Source organism: Hipposideros armiger, unplaced genomic scaffold (assembly GCF_001890085.2).
Source record: "Hipposideros armiger isolate ML-2016 unplaced genomic scaffold, ASM189008v1 scaffold_548, whole genome shotgun sequence".
Lineage (NCBI taxonomy): Eukaryota > Metazoa > Chordata > Mammalia > Chiroptera > Hipposideridae > Hipposideros > Hipposideros armiger.
The window spans coordinates 952,820-970,583 of NW_017731898.1; the positions used below are offsets into that span (position 1 = coordinate 952,820).

The window sequence follows — 17,764 nt, forward strand, 5'->3', positions numbered from 1 at the left end:
AGTTATTTCTTTACTGGCTAAAAGCTCCCTCACAGACAGTGCCGTGTGAGCTGGTGCATTGTCGTGATGCAAGAGCTCCTTCGGGACCATTTTTGCACACACCTTTCTCATGCCAAGATTTTCAGTTAAGATTTTCCTGTTTCTCTATTGATGTTTACTTGGTCTGCTATGCTTCTCACAGTCAGCTGATGGTTTTGACAAATTTTTGTAATGTTTTCAACAGTTCTGCTCGTCACTGGCCGCCCTGACTTCTCTTCGTCAGTGAGGCATTCTCTTCCCCTCAGAAAAACATTTAATCCATTTGTACGTTGCCGTTTTCTTCGTGGCATTATTCCATAAGCTTGGACTAACATGTCCCTAATTTCACTTCCACTCTTGCCAAGTTTAACAAGAAATGTAATGTTTGTTTGTTGCCCTAATTCAAGCTCAGACATTCTCGCGACGGCACACAAAAACATGCAAGAACAATAATGAACGTTACTCAGGAAGACACCGCCACACATCGACAGGAACACAGCTGTGAGACACTGATATACCAAGGTTATGAAACCTTACTGAGCTGTTTGTACAGTGCTGCCAGTGTAAGTGCATGGTGGCAAATTCGCTAACTCAATTGTTGACTAGGAGTTGTCAGAGTGGGAACCCTTGTCTTGTTCATGACCTTAGAAGAGAAGCTTTCAACCTTTTACCATTGAATATGATAACTGTGGGCTTGTTATATATGGCTTTTATTATGTTGAGGTGTGTTCCTACTATACCCAATTTGTTGAGCATTTTTATTATGAAAGGATGTTGAATTTTGTCAGTTGCTCTTTCTGCATCTATTGACATGATCATGTGATTTTTGTCTTTCAGTCTATTAATGTGGTGTATCATATTTATTGATTTGTGTATGTTGAACCGCCCTTGCATCCCAGGGACAAATTTGACTTGATCGTGGTGTATGATCTTTTTAATGTGATGCTGAATTTATTTTACTAGTATTTTGTTGAGAATTTTGTCATCTATATTCATCAGGGATTTTGATCTGTTGTTTTCTTATCTGGCTTTGGTATCAGGGTAATGTTGGCCTTGTAAAATGAATTTGGGAGTGTTCCCTCCTCTTCAGTTTTCTGCAAGAGCTTGAGAAGAATTTGTATTTATTCTCCTTTAGATCTTTGGTAGAATTCACCCGTGAAACTCTCTGGTCCTGGCCTTTTCTTTGTTGGGAAATGTTTGATTGCTTATTCATTCTCCTTACTTGTTATTAGTCTGTTCAGATTTTCTAGTTTTTTCATGATTAAGACTGGATAGGTTATATCTTTCTAGGACTTTATACTTTTATATTTTCCAATTTGGTGACATTCATAGCAATCTCTTGTGGTCCTTTGTATTTCTATGGTATCAGTTGTAATGAATGTTTCATCTTTCATTACAATTTTATTTGGGTCATCTCTTTTTCTTGGTAAATCTAGCTAAAGGTTTGTCAATTTTGTTTGTCTTTTCAAAAAACCAACCCTTAGTTTTGTTGATCTTTTCTATTGTTTTTCTATTCTCTATTTCATTTATTTGTACTCTGATCTTTATCTCCCTTTTTCCTGATAACTTTGGGCTTACTTTTTCTAGTTCTTTGAGGTCGTTTATTTGAGATTTTTTCCCTCAAGGTAGCCATTTATTACTATTACCTTCCCTCTCAAAACTGCTTTTGCTGCATCCCATAAGTTTTGGTATGTTGTGTTTCCCTTTGTGTTTGTTTCATGATTTTTTAAATTTCATTTTTGACCCACAGGTTGTTCAGGAGTGTGTTGTTTAATTTCCACATATCTGAATTTTCCAGTTTTCCTTCTATTAACTAATTTCTAGTTTCATACCATTTTGCTCAGAGGAAATACTTGGCATGATTTCAGTATTTTAAAATTTGCTGAGACTTGTTTTGTGACCCAACATAGGCTCTGTCCTGGAGAATGTACCATGTGCACTTGAGAAGAATGTGTATTTTGTTGCTTTTGGATGGAATGTTCTGTTAGGTCCATTTGTTCTAAAGTATAGTTCGAGTCCAATGTTTACATATGGATTTTCTGTCTGGGTGATCTATCCATTGTTGAAAGAGGGGCATTGAAGTCCCCTACTATTACTGTATTGTTGTCTATTTCTCCCTTCAGATCCACTAGTATTTGCTTAATATATCTAGGAGCTGTGACAGTGGATGTGTGTATATTTATAATTGTTATATCCTCTTGATGAGTTGACCACTATATCATTATGTGACAACTTTCTTTGTCTCTTGTTACAGTGTTTTTACTTAAAGTCTATTTTTTTCCTGATATAAGTATAGCTATTCTTGCTTTCTTTTGGTTCCCATTTGTGTGGAATATCTTTTCCCAACCCTTCACTTTGTTCCTATATGTGCCCTTGTAGCTGAAGTGAGTCTTTTGTAGGCAGCATATAGTTGGATCTTGTTTTTTATGCATTCAGCTATTCTGTGCCTTTTTAACTCATTTACGTTTAAAGTAATTACCACCATGTAAGAACTTATTATTGCCATCTTGTTAATTGTTTTCTGGCTGTCTCGTAGTCCCTTTCTTCCTCTCCACTGTCTTCATTTATGAATTGATGATTTTCCATAGTGGTATACAGGCATACCTTGTATTATTGTGTTTTGCTTTATTGTACTTTGCAGATATTGTATTTTTTAACAAATTGAAGGTTTGTGGCAACCATCCATCAAGCAAGTCTGTTGGTGCCATTTTTCCAACAGCATTTGCTCACTTCATGTCTCTGTGTCACACTTTGGTACATCTTGCAATATTTCAAACTTTTTCATTATCATTATTTATTATGGTGATCTGTGATCCGTGATCTTTGATGTTACTATTGTAATTATTTTGGGGATGCCATGAACTGCACCCATATAAGACAGCAAACTTAATCAATAAATGTTGTATGTGTTCTGACTTCTCCACCCACCAGCCATTCTCCCATCTCTCTCCCTTTCCTCTGGCCTCCCTATTCCCTGATTCAACAATGTTGGAATCAGGCCAATTAATAACCCTACAGTAACCTCTAAGTTCAAGTGAAAAGAAGAGTCACACGTCTCTTACTTTAAATCAGAAGGTGAAAATGATTAAGCTTAGTGAGGAAGGCATGTCAAAAGTTGAAATAGGCTGAAAGCTAGGCCTCTTGCACTGAACAGTTAGCCAAGTTGTGAATGCAAATTAAAAGTGCTATTTCAGTGAACACATGAATGATAAGAAAGAGAAACAGGGCCGGCCGAGTGGTATGTTGGTTAAGAGTTGGCTTGGGACTCCAACTGAGCAGCAGGGCCCCGGTTCGGATCCCACATGAAGGCCAGTGACACTGCGCCCTCTACAGCTAAGATGGTGAACAACAGCTCAACCTGGAGCTGGGCTGCTGTGAGTCGCCAGTGAAGGCATAGGCTGCAGTAGAGCTGGCCGGCAGCTGGCATGAGCTTTTGTGAGCTGCTGTGAGCCACCATTAGCGGCCCATCCAATGGCCAGCGAGCGACTGCCTGACCAGGGAAGAGCACAATGATAATACCAACGTGGGCCAGTGAAGCAACGTCCTCCACAACTAGACAGAAGAACAAAAGGACAGCAACTTGTCTGTTCCCCTTCCCCGATTCCCCAACACTGTTCCCCTCCCTCAATTCCCCACTAAAATCTTTTTTTTAAAAGCGAAATAGCTTTATTGCTAATAGAGAGAAAGTTTTAATGGTATGGCTAGAAGATTAAACCAACTGCAACATTCTCTTAAGCCAAAGCCTAATCCAGAGCAAGGTCCTAACTCTCCTTAATTCTGTGAAGGCTGAGAGAGGTGAAAAGCTGTAGAATAAAAGTTTGAAGCTAGCAGAGGTTGGTTCATGAGGTTTAAGGAAAGACACTGCCTCCATAACATAAAAGTACAAGGTGCAGCCGTAGGTGCTGATGTAGAAGCTACAGCAAGTGATTCAGAGGATGTAGCTAAGATAATTAATTAATGAGGTGGATACATTAAACATCAGATTTTCAATGTAGACAAAACAGTCTTTTAGTGGAAGAAGATGCCACCTGGGACTTTCATAGCTAAAGAGAAGTCAATGCCTGGCTTCTAAGGACAGGCTGACTCTCTTGTTAGGGGCTAAGGCAGCTGGTGACTTTAAGTTGAAACCATTTACCATTCCCAAAATTCTGAGGCCCTTAAGAAGATTTATGGTAAATCTATTCTGCCTGTGCTCTATAAATGGAACAACAAAGCCTGATGACAGCATATCTGTTTACAACATGGTTTACTGAATATTTTAAGCCCACTGTTGAGACCTACTGCACACACAAAAAGATTCCTTTCAAAATATTACTGCTTACTGGCAATGTACCTGGTCATCCAAGAGCTCTGATGGAGATGTACAAGGAGATTAATGTTGGTTTCATGGCTACTAGCACAACATCCTTCTGCAACCCATGGGCCAAGGAGTAATTTTGACTTTCAAGTCTTATTATTTAATAAATACATTTTGTAAGTCTGTCGTTGCTATGGTTAGTGATTCCTCTTATGGATCTGGGCAACGTAAATTGAAAAGCTGGAAAGGATTCACTATTCCTAATGCCATTAACATTCATGTTTCATGGGAAGAGTAAAAATACCAACATTAACAAGAGTTGAGAAGAAGTTGATTCCAACCTTCATGGATGACTTTGAGAGGTTTAAGACTTCAGTGGAGGACGTAACTACAGATGTGGAAAAAGCAAGAGAACTAGAATTAGAAGTGGAGCCTGAAGATGTGACTGAATTGCTGCAATCTCATGATAAAACTTTAATAGATGAGGAGTTCCTTTTTATCGACGAGCAAAGAAAGTGGTTTCTTGATATGGAATCTACTCCTGGTAAAGATGCTGTGAAGATTGTTGAAATGACAAGGGCTTTAGAATATTACATAAGCTTAGTTGATAAAGCAGCAGCAGGGTTTGAAAAGAGTTCTATTGTGGGTAAAATGCTATCAAACAGCATTACATGCTACAGAGAAATCATTCATGAAAGGGTCAATTGATGCAGCAAACTTCATGTTGTCTCGTTTAAGAAGTTGCCACATCCACCCCAACCTTCAGCAATCACCACACTGATCAGTCAGCAGTCATCAACACTGAGGCAAGAGCCTCCCCCAGTCAAAAGATTATGACACATTGAAGGCTCAGATGATGGTTAGCGTTTTTAGCAATAAAGTATTTTTTTAATTAAGGTATGTACAGTAGCTTTTTTAGACATAATGCTATTATTGCACACTTAATAGAATACAGCATAGTGTGAACATAAGTTTTATATGCATTTGGGAAACCAAAACATTTGTATGACTCACTTTATTGTGATATTAGCTTTATTGTGCTGGTCTAGAACTGAACCTGCAGTATCTTCTAGGTATGCCTATACTGGTAAAGATGGGGAAATACCTGCTTCAACACATTTTAATCTGAGTAAAGGTTTTTATTTTGCAATTTGCTAAAGGTCAGAGACATGAAATGTAAGAGGCACATTTCACATTAATTAAGATTCTTTGGAGGGAAGATTTCCTCTTTGATAGTCATTGTTCTCTTTCTTCTGTTACTAATCCAATCCCTTACCATCACCACCAACAAAAAGAGAGAGGAAAAAAACCTGCAGATGAAACTAGCATTTTAAAACAATTCCAAATAGATTTATACCATCAAATGCTTTAAGCCACGGGAGAACTGGAATATTACTGTGATATAGTAACATGTACTCTATTATGGGTAATTATGCAAATTTAGAGTATTATGAACCAAATATAAATGTAAACACTAAAAGCTTGATTAGAGCATAAGGCTATAAAATATGCCATGAAGGAATGAATCCATGTTTGTTCCAGCCAACCTGGTATTTTGTCTCTACCAGAAGTACCTAAAAAATGTTTAGCAGAGTCTGATTTCCTGTCCTTGTAACAGTTGTGAAAGATTAGAGATTTCACCCCCAATTCCGGGTTTCCTTGACCATAATGTATCTATTATTAATTTATTTAAACTTTTAAAACTTGTAAATAACTTATGACTAAACCCCTATTAGTATTATAAAAATTTTATTTTTTACTACCTGACATGGTAATTAGTATTTCATTTTGTTTGTCTAAGTTTACAATAATTTTCAAGCTCCTGCAGGTGTTTGCAGTTCTCATATTCTCCAGTTTTGTAAATAATCTATGTTCAACTTACTTATACTTCGTGAGTTGCTAAATTTTTATTGTTTCCTCTTCTTCATTTTTGAATGGAACCTAGATTTTATTAGTCTTGTCTCATTACACAGTTTACTTAAGAGGCATACATTGTGTTCTCCAGCATCTGTATGAAAAAAACATTCTACTATAACAAAGTACTTTTTTTTAATACCTTAACAAACTTATGTTGGCCTCTCATTATTCCTGAAAGATAGGTGGAACAATTATGTATTTACATATTCTATGGCAGAGAGGAATTCCTTTAGTTTTTTTTTTTTTATTTCCTATTGAGTTTATTGCTGTTAAAGTTTGGAATCATTTTTTCCAAGGGGCCAGGATCTTCTTTACTCTCTAACATCTAAATGTATAATCCTATTGACCTTCTGTTTCTCATGTCTCCCTACAGCCATATGTGTCATTGTCTCAGCAGATGGCACCACCTAGTCCAAGTAACAGTACCCCTAATAGTAACAGTGGGAGCAATGGAAATGACCAGCTGAGCAAAACCAACCTGTACATCCGGGGATTGCAACCAGGCACCACTGACCAGGACCTTGTCAAGTTGTGTCAGTCGTAAGTTGGGGTATGTGTGGGTAGGCTTCCAGGGACAGTACAGACTTGGTGATACTGGCTTTTTGCCAGATACTCTTATCCTGAAATGCAATATTATTTTGCTTTTACCCCATAGTCGTAATATTTCTCAACAGCCCCTCTTAAAGAAATTCTACCTGCTACTAATAATATATGTAATCTTTACGTGTTTCTCTGAGGAAAGCCAGGATAGGGCTGGCCTTTGAAGCTTAGTATATGACTTTGTTTCCAGCAGGTATCTAGACCTGATGGTCTAAGTGGAAAGATTCCTGTCCTTACACCTTGAATAGAAATGTTTAGTATCTCCAAAGATATTGATTAGAAGGCAGTGAGAGTTGGTAGTGGGAATAGAAGAAAATGGACTAGACTAGCCAATTGAATTATATACTTAGGAGAATTTCTGCTGCTAGAGATATTCCCAGTGAACCAGAGGAGCCCTCAAATTAGCGGATAAAGAAGGTAGAGAAAGAGTCTGTCACTCTGCATCTACCCCCTAAAGATTTTTTGGGTTCTTCAGAGTAGATTTGAGTCATGAGATGGAGATAGCTATTGTGGAATTAGCCCAGTAAGGAATGCTGGAAAAATTGAAAGGGTGCAGAAATGCTAGCTCAATTCCATTTGGCAGAAAAATATGTGTTTCAAATAATAATATAGTCGGGGGAATGATTAGAGGAAGAGGTCTGGGAGTGGGATGGGGACATTAATGGGAGCAGTGAAATTGAATTTGGGTAAGTGAATGGTAGAAAGAGATAGAAATAGCAACCTTAGACTGTGTAAATTTACCATCTTTTTAAACTTTGTTTTGAAGTATAACACATGTACAGAAAAGTGCATGAATCATAAGTGCATATACAACAGTGAATATTCACAAGGTGAAATAGAACATTACCAGCTCTTCAGAACATTACCACCTCTCAGGTACTATCTCCTCCCTACCCCCAAAGGTGCCTACTTGAATATGAATAGTGCTGCTATGAACTTGTACATGTCTTTTGTGCATGTGTGTACACATTTACGAGTATGTTGGGTATATACCTAAGAGTAAAATTGTTAACTCATAGGATATACATTTGTTAAGCTTTTGTAGATACTACTAAACAATTTTCTGAAGTGGTTACACTAATTCCAACTCCCACAACAGTATATGTAAGTTCCAGTGTTCCAAATCCTGGAGAGGCAGATTATTTTGCCCCCAAAATGTATGAGGCATCAGACGTACTCTATAAATCCCTTACTCTTCTGAACTAGGTGTATGTATAAAACTGTTTCCTTTACCTCAGCTTATCTTACTAGAAAGGTATTTAAAAGGAACTTAGTCTAGGACTAGTCATGTTTTGGGGGAATGGGAATTGGCAGAAATGTTGGTTTATGAGGGAAAAGAGTATCATATGAGTCTAGTTCCTTGATTTCTGCACCTCGTGTTTCTTGTCCTAAATATGTGCTACAAAAATCCTCTCAGTAAAAGACAGAGAAAAAAGTCCATTCGACTTCACTATACTTTCAGACTTTCATTTTGCTCTTTCCAACAGTTGCTTTACCTTCTGCTGTGTCTGAAGGGATGGAAATAGGGTCAGCATGTAGGGTGGAAGTAAGGAGCCCAATAGGGGACTATGGAGAAGTAGGAATGAGGCAAAGGAAAGAATAGGTGCTAGATGAGTTATGATGAAAGGGAGGCTGAGAAGAACAGGTGGGTAGAACCCTCATGATGCTTTGAGCTGGACGTTAAACCTTTCTAGGAAGAGTGTTTCGTATGTGGAGAAGGACTTCCTGCCTTTGTCCCAGTTTTCTCTGTTGGAAAAATAAAAGTTGCTGGATCCTAAGCTCTGATGGGCAGGAAGAAGAGGCATGGAGTCTGGGACTGGAACTCCTGGCTTCTTGGAGGGGCTCCTTCTTCTGAGGAGGAAGCAGCAGCAAACCCAGCTGTTGCCAGCTGCTGTGGAAATTCTGAGCTCAAAGTCTCAGGCTTCTCAGACCACAGCAAGCTCCACCCTGGGGCCTTGGTAGGGATAGCAGCATGTGTGTCCTCTGGCCTACAGTCTCATGAATCCCTTCCTTTGCCTAAATTTGGGAAAGAATCCAAGTATGCAGCCCTGAAGGGCTAGGGTCGCCACATTCAAGCACCTCCCCCTCCCCCATCCCATTTTAATGTGTTCTTTTCCCAGCCTCTAGGGCATTGCTTAGCTTATTCTCTCTAATTCATTAGGTCACAGAAGCCCCACTAAAAAAGTCAGTGAGAAGCCGCCAAGGAGTGAAACAAATACATCAATCACCCTATGTTCTCTAGGGATGAGAGGAGAGGTAGAGAAAAATTGCTTGTTTGGGATATTGGTCTCAAATTCAGCCCCTGCAAACTGTTTTCAGTTAAATCCTGTACTTCTGACTTTGTTAGTGATTTTTGTTCTGTCTCTTTAATATTTTCACCCTCCTTGAGTGGAATGTAGTGACTTATTTCTAGTACAACACTTCTAATATAATCCCTGACCTGTGATATTCCACTGCTCGAGTTTGGGGAACTCTGCTGCTAAAGTGTAGTTTTCAAAAAGTTGAAAAACGTGACTCTCATACAAATATAGGTGAGCACATACCAAAGATTTATTTTACTCATTAATGAGGGAATCAGGAGCATGGTAAAATGCGTTCAAAGAGTATTTAAAGGACTAAGTATTTATAGGTACTGAGAAAAGAATATTGCAGTTAGATTGCTAGGTTACATACAAAGCTGGTTCATATCCTACAGGAAATAAAAGTTATCTTTTCCACTGTACAGAAATTATATGCATTTCTACTGGATAAAAATCTATAAGTTAATATGTATCTTCACAAAGTTGGGGCCCTAATCGGTGGTAAAGAGTAAATTGGGTCCGGCCGAGTGGCACGATGGTTAAGAGCTGGCTTGGGATGCCAGAGGGTCCCGGTTCGGATCCCACATATGAGGGCCAGTGACACTGCCCTCCACAGCTAAGATGCTGAACAACAGCTCAACCTGGAGCTGGGCTGCCGTGAGTCGCCTGCGACGGCGTAGGCTGCAGCCTCTGCTGCAGTGGGCTGCCATGGGCTACCGTGTGTAGCCAGCAGCCAGCATGAGCGGCCAGCAGCCGCAGTGAGCGGCCGTCCAGAAGCCGGCGACTGATCTGCCTCGCCCGGGAAGAGCGCAATGATGGTGCCAACTTGGGCCAGTGAAGCAACGTCCTCCACAACTAGACTGAAGAACAAAAGGACAGCAACTTGTCTGTTCCCCTTCCCCCAATTCCCCAGCACTGTTCCCATCCCCCAACTCCCCAATAAAAATCTTTAAAAAAAAAAAAAAAAGAGTAAGTTAAACAAAGAAACATCCTGCTAGATAATGAAGTATACCTTGAATGGGCCCTTGAGACAATGTTCCAGAATGACACTGAAAGGACGTACAGTCCTCATTTTGCCTTATCATCAAGTTTTAGATAATTTCCGTAACACTGCTGTTCTACCTGGTCTTGTGCCCACTTTCCTCCGAACACACTCAAATCTTGACCATGAGAAATGGAAGTCTTAGAATACAGTAAAGCAGGAGATTAAAATTGAGGTCCCTTGAATATAATAACAATAATAGCATTTCAGAATTTTCAGGTGTTTACCATGTGGTAGATATTAGTGCTTTATATTCATAAACTCATTTTGTATTCCCAACAATCCTGTCTGTTTTACATTTGATGAGACTGAGGCACAGAAAGGTTGTCCAAGATTACACATAGCTACAAAGTGGCAGAACTGGGATTTGAACAAAAGCAATTTGACTCAGGTTGACCTTCAATCAAGGGGGCAGTAGAGGAGTAGGGAATGAAGTGTCTGTAGGTTTTTCATAGGAGGAATGGTATTTGTCCGAAAGAAGATAAGTAGTATCAAGGATTATTTTTAGTCCTTAAGGAATTCCAGCACGAGCTCTGCCCTTACACACTGTGCTATGTGGACATCGCCAAGCTTTTTTCCCCAAAAGACAGTAGTCTCTTTCCAACTGGTATCTCAGTCTTAGTTGGAGAAGAAGAGAGAAATATGTTGGTGTTGTAAGGACTGCTACAGTTACCTTATTTCTTGTAGGTACCTTTGGGGAATAGGTTGCTATGATAAGTGTGCCATTTAAATTCAGTTCTTCTTTGTCTTTATTAGGTTTGAGTAGGATCAGTTGTCCTAGTGGGAGTGGAGAAAGGGCATGGATTCATCCAGATGTCTGTCTCTGTCGTTGTCTAAATCCCTGCCCCAAGATTATCACTTTGTGTTTTCTTCTCCCTTAGATATGGCAAGATTGTCTCCACTAAGGCCATACTGGACAAGACCACAAACAAATGCAAAGGTGAGAATACCTGTCCTTGGTGATGGAGAGCAGCTGTGAGTGAGGCCATCCCTTACCTCTACCCTTTACTGCTGAAAGGTCAAAGAGGAGTCTCTAAGGTTTTCAGGCTGAAAAGATTTGCAGATATTTATATTCTTTAGTGACCAGACAGTTAGAGCTGAAAATGCTATTTGGGAGACGCAAGGCTAGAAGCCTGCACCGAGAGTCTTTGAGTCCTTTGGGCTTACTTTGGACATTGTGTTTCCCTTGATTGGATGGTGGATATGTATAGGTGAGATTATCTCCTTAGCAAGGCACTGTAAATTCTTTTTGGTGGTGGTGATGGTAGTGTTGGTGGGGTTGATTTGGTAGTAGTATTTTGTGAGGATGAATATTTTGTTGGGGTTTTGAGCAGTTCTGGGTGGGGATGGAAAGTACAAGGAGGGAAAAGGTGTGTAGGTTGGGGTGCGGAGGGGCTTCTTCCAGCAGGTAGCTGGCTACCTGCAGTGGAAAGGCCATGTTCCCTACGTGCCTAACATCTCTGGGGTGAGGCTATAAAAGAGGAAGGGGTTCTTCGAGAATTGGGGGGAGGCTGTGAATTATGAGAAGAGCCAAGTTCCTGAAACCTCAGATTTCTTAAGGGGGAGGGAGAAAGGCAAGGACACCAAAAGGACCTCGTTAATCTTGGCATTCTTAGCTATAAAGTAGACCAAATCTCCCAGGGCTTGAGGGCCACATGGATAACTCCCTGAAACCTCTGATGTCTCTTTTCTCCCTGCCATTTCTATTACCTGGATTATTACTCTTCCTCTGTCTCCTGAAAAGCCTGGGCCTCCTGTCTCCCTTACCCTCCCACTCCCAGTGATGCTGTTTCCCTGTTCCAGGCTATGGCTTTGTGGACTTTGACAGTCCTTCAGCTGCACAGAAAGCTGTAACAGCACTGAAAGCCAGTGGTGTGCAGGCACAGATGGCAAAGGTAAGGGTCCTACCTACCCCATGTCTGTTCCTGCGAGGGGTTGGTCCAGCTCAAGGCTCCCAGGGGGGTTAAGAACCATGAAGTTGATGGGTGAGGGCCATCTGTGGTGCTTTTTGACTATATCTGGTCAAAAGGATCCCACTGAGCACCCCTTGACTGCTAGAGTAAGATGGTGTTAAAAATCTGTGGCAAGTAGCTCTGTCAACTCTTCTCATCAAGTATTATAAGCGGCAAGAGGGTCAACAGACTTTTCCCCTTGCTCCTGCTGTTTTCCCATCCCCTCCCTGGCCCCTCACATCCATACCAGACAGCTTGTGGTAGTTTTGCAACTTTGTCTGAAGAAGCCGGTTGTGCATCTCAGAAGTTCAGAACAATGCTCTGCACCTCCCAGCACGGTTCCCTAGGGATGCGCACGGGGTAGTTGTGTGTGGGGGTGGTGGGGTGGTGGGGGGAACCACAGCAAGGAAGGAAACTCCCTCCTTCTCAGCTCTGTCTCCAGCTTTCATTTTGATCTAGACAACTAGGAAACTAGAGGCTTTTCTCTCCCTTCTTCTCTTAGGTGGCAATTGTCCCCTTGCTTTTCTGAAGTCATTGTGAATACTCTGTGTAGGGCTAATGAGGCAGGTCTGTCAGCCACCTTTTTCGATCACAGTTAAAGAAAATGGAAGCCCTGAAGGGAAAGGCAGAAGAAGGATTAAGATTGCTGGTGACCCACAGTTTAGGGCAGAGTGACTGCTTAAATTCTTAAAATTACAGCTATGGCAAGTTATAGCCATTGTGTACATTCTGCCCACTGGAAGGGCTCTCCCACCACTTCTTTCGGAAGAAAAGCCCCCTGACGGTGGAGTTCAGAAGTCTTCAGAGTTCCTACAGGACTAGAACTTTCAGGGCTCCGTAGTGACCCAGTGAGCTACACATGTGTCCCTGAGTGCAGCCCGCAGCACGTTGCCTTCCCTTTCCCCTTCTCCCTCTTCCTGCTTTCCTCCATCAGGGAGTGAACAGGCATTCCTACTCAGAGGAGTCTGCTGTGGCCGGAAGAGGGGGGAGGGAGGATTACTCAAAACAATCCAGCCAGGGAACAAGGCAGTCCAAGAGAATCCAGCCTCTGGGACAGGCTGTTGGGGGAAGGGGGGAGGGCTGCACTGCCTAGTTCTTAAAGAGACAGGCAAAACTTTATCAATGACTTGTATTATGGGCTTGTACAGCACTAGGAATATTAAATCTGCTTCCCCCCCCCCCCCCAAGGATTCAATATACAACTCATGGTAGTGGGACTAGGTGTTACAAATAGTTGTTAAGATTCTCTTTGTTTATGTGGGACCCTTCCTACTATATCTTTTCTGAGATGTCATTTTGTGGATGAGGGCTGAGTGTGGGAGATGGATGAGAGATGTGCACTTCATTTTCTCACTTTTATTTCCATAGCAACAGGAGCAGGACCCCACAAATTTATATATATCAAACCTCCCATTGTCAATGGATGAGCAAGAACTAGAGGGAATGTTGAAGCCCTTTGGCCAGGTTATCTCCACTCGAATCCTTCGAGACACCAGCGGGACCAGCAGAGGGGTTGGTTTTGCAAGGTGAGTGATGCCAGGAATAGGAAATGATGAGATTGATAAAGAATGTCACCTAGCAAGTCCCTAAAAAAAAACCCATGCCCTCCCCCACATACCCCCACAAAGGGACCAAACTATTGGCCGGAAGTACTTGATGGTGAATCAAAAGTTCATTTAGGGCCAGCTGGAGTGGTTCAGTTGGTTAAGAGCGAGCTCAAGAACATGAGCTCTGAGCAACAGGTTCGCTGGTTCGATTCCCGGTGCGAGCTGAGCTGCCAACAGGTGGCAGGATGGCTCAGCTAAAAAAGAAAAAAACAGAAAAAAAGTTCATTTAATTATAGGTCCCAATACTTAACATTTGCCTCCAAATCTTTATTCTTTCCTCACTACTTCCTGCTATTCTAGCCTTTCCTTTGATCCAGACCCAATCAGAATAAAATAATTCCATATCTTCTTATAGTTTACTGAGTAACAGTTTCTCATCCTATTATTTCATTTAATCATTACAACAACCCTGTAAAATAAATATTAATTCTTCATTTTATAGATAAGGAAACCAAATTTCCCAATATGAAGTGTTTTGCCCGAGGTGTCACAGGAGTGGGTGGTAGAGCAGACCCCTAATCCTTCTGGCTTCAAGATCAATTACGATGAAGTGGAAGTTTTGGTCTACATTTTCAGATCTGTTGAGAAACTTAGATTCTAGAACCTACCTGGCCACTAACTGCCCATGTGGTATTAGACCTTTATGAGCCTTGGTTTATTCTGTGAAGTGGAGATAGATTTAGTTGAGTGATTTTCTTAAGGTGTTTTCTAGAGCTGCAGAGCTCTCCAGGGTGCCCTCTTCCGAGCTAAGGTGTCATTGTAAAGCCTCAGCTTCCTCTAGCCCGCTTAAGAAATGTTTCTGCTTTTATTTATCTTAAGATTTTGTTTGAAAGGAGATTCTGTTGCTTTTTTTATTTTGAAGTTTGAAAACTACTGGACTAAATGATCTGAAGATCCCTTTTTGTTTTAAATACTTTGTCTGGTCCAAGAACACTCTCTTACTTGGAGTGTTTTAGACTTTGGGAAGAGGAATAGGGCTTCTCCCAACTCAGTCTTGGTAGCACCACCTGCTGGCAATCCCACATATAACTAAAGGGGAGTTCCTAGGCTTGTGGTCATCAGACTTTTTTTGCCCCCACACTCTCTTAAAGCAGAGGTTCCTAACCTTTTTTCAGATCATGGCACCATAGTTGTCTTGTTAATTTTTTGCCCTAGACCAAACAAAATACTTAACAGTTCAATTTATTAAGTAATTAAATGGTCTAAACAACTCAAAAAGTGTTCATATCTTAACAATTTTGTAGCTATTTGAAAAAATACATTGAAAGAGAAAATAAATTTATTTCACCCTTAAATAACTATACTTACTACTGGATGTGCACCTGTTGGACACTGTACAACTTCTCAAACCTTGGAATCAGAATGGACATTTATACCCTCGTTTCCTGTTACACATTGATTTTCTTATGGTACTTGCTTTTGTCATAAGCATCCATTGAAAAAACAGCTTTGCAAAAATATGTCATCAAAAGAATTGTAGGGTGATCTGTTGTTGAAATGGTGAACTATTATTATAGTTAGTTGTACACATAGTATCCAGTGGATGTTGCTGTATTTTCTTCAGAAAGTTAAAATACTCCTTACGGTGCCTCTGCGAGTTCATGGAAGTGGGCCAGGTGTCTCAGAACCCATTTTGGGAATGGTGGCTTTGAAGACTTGAAAAACTATTAAAACCCTTGCATGTTTCTACATTAATAGCCACAATTTTTCTTCATAAATTTAGATTCTTGCTAAGTATGATTTCCAACAAATTTTAAACGTTGATGTTTTATTAGTTTCAGGTGTACAAAGCAATGTAATAGTGAGACAGTCACACCCCTCACAAAGTGATACCCCCCAATCTGTTACCCCTGACATTGCATATAGTTTAAACATTGATATTTTAAATCAAACTGTCATATCATTTTTATTTATTTATTTGTTTGTTTGTTTATTATCTCTAGAGGATCCTTTATTGACCAGAGCAGGACCGTGGCATATACCGTATATACATAAAAAAAGTTTGACGATCTGGCAGGCAGTAATCCCTTTGCCCGCTCACCACCCCCAGCACAGATTTTCTTGGCCCCCATGCATACACGTGGAAGGGGGATTACTGCCCCACCCAGGCTGCAAGGCCATACTCTCCTGCAGACAGAGGGGAAATGGGACTTTTCCATAGCCACCCCCTGAATATCAGAATGTCATATCATTTTTAAATGTATCTAAATGAAATCTAAATGTCAGGGGAGCATGGTAGAAGAGGGCAAAGGGGATCAAATACATGATGATGTAAGGAGAACTGACTCTGGGTGGTTAACATACAATGGAATATATAGATAATTTATTATAGAAATGTACACTTGAAACCTATATAATTTTACTAACCAATGTCACCCCAATAAATTAAATTTTTTTAAAATCTGTAAAAAAGAAATCTAAATATCATAGCAATTTGATATACAAAATCATCCATTTTGAAAATGCATAGGGCATTTCTTTTTTTAATAGTCATAACTCTTACATCTTTCTTACAGTGTTCTTTTTTTCTTCCTGTTCTTGTATTTCCATTCCATTTTCCTACAGAATTATATGCTAGTGTAAAACTTTTATAGTTGAAAGTCTTTTTATGGATGAGTCTGTCATACTTCTCTGCAATAAAAATATGTATGTACATTAAATTTTTTTCCAGTAGCCATGAAAATTATCTTTATAATTATTAGTTCACAGTTACCCCAAACAACATAAATATATTAAAATGTTGATACAAAATTATTTTATATAAAGTAAATTTTATTGAAAATGCTTCTCCTATGACATGGAAAGGTTTTATTTATTTAGATTTTTCTAATTAGGTCATGTGGCCATCAGTGAATATTGTTTATTGCTGTAACAAGACAGGGTTTAATATCAGTTCTGTTCCTGTTTTTTTGTTTTCATGTTGAGAAACCTGTTCACATAAATAAGTAAATGGGAAAGGAAAGAGTTTTGTTAAAATAGGTATTATTTGAATTCCTTCTGGATCATATGTCAAGAACCAGGGTGATCTTTCATCAAACCTGAGTGTTTCTATGTGTCAGTTGATAACTTGTGAGTTCTCCAGCTTCGGTAGGGAGGAAGAATTGGGAGCATCTAACTTACAATAAGATGTGTAACTCTAGTCATCACTGCCTCGTGTTGAGCTTTGGGATGAGTGTGAAGCGAATGGAGAGGAGTGGTTGTGAGAGGGGACTTGAGCCTTGATCATTAGTAATCACGAAGACTCCCTCAGGCCGATCAGTTTTAGGAAAGAGTTTATGAAGAAGTTGAGGTTCTGAAAGCAATTCTCTTAAAACTCTTCATGCCTGTCCACTTTTTTTAAAGACTAAGGAATAGGAGTAACCCAGCTAAAGACTTCTGTTCTAGGATACCTTACATGTGATTTTCTCTAAAAGGTTCCATTTGAGGCCTTTTTTTTTTTAGTGACCGCCTTCACAGGAATGGTTTATATTTTTAGTGGTTATTGGCATAGAAACTGTACTTAGACTTACTTTAAATACAGAAAGAGGGGAAGATACTGTACCTTCTATTATGTAGACCCTTACAATTTTTAGAACAGTTTTATATAGATTATTTCATTTGATCTATACAACCCTGTGTAGTAAGGTAGATGTATAATTTCTCTAAAGCAGAAATGAAGAATGGGTCCAAAGGGTTTTTGTGCATGTCTTAACTTATAGAGCTTTGGGTGGTGAACAGGCTCTGGAGTCAAAATTTTCTGATTCCTTATTATTCAGTCCTCTTTCCCTTAACAAGATACTTTAACTCAGTAGTAACGTTTTTTCTATCACTATGGACCTTAAACCTTGTCTTACTATTGTTTCCGCCTACAGACTCATACAATCTTAATGATGTTATCAGTAGTTAATTAGACCTTGATAAATAACCCGAAGTAAAAAATAAGTATTGGCAAATTCTTAGCTTGTGTAGTTTTATCAAACTGAAGGAACAATTTCCATTAGGAATTTTGTAATAAAAAGTAATGATAACAGCCTCTATTAATTGTATTCTTA

At 39.8% G+C, this 17,764-nt stretch overlaps 1 protein-coding gene across 2 annotated transcripts in view; it reads left to right on the top strand.

The window, feature by feature from the left end:
* RBMS2 (RNA binding motif single stranded interacting protein 2) overlaps nucleotides 1-17,764 on the top strand; it is a 45,335-nt gene that overhangs the window by 20,193 nt on the left and 7,378 nt on the right. For both annotated transcript variants that reach the window (XM_019669016.1, XM_019669017.1), the window contains 4 exons: nucleotides 6,606-6,772; nucleotides 11,056-11,114; nucleotides 11,978-12,069; nucleotides 13,495-13,652. In XM_019669016.1, the coding sequence (XP_019524561.1) occupies nucleotides 6,606-6,772; nucleotides 11,056-11,114; nucleotides 11,978-12,069; nucleotides 13,495-13,652 (476 nt within the window). The remainder of the gene's footprint in view (nucleotides 1-6,605; nucleotides 6,773-11,055; nucleotides 11,115-11,977; nucleotides 12,070-13,494; nucleotides 13,653-17,764) is intronic.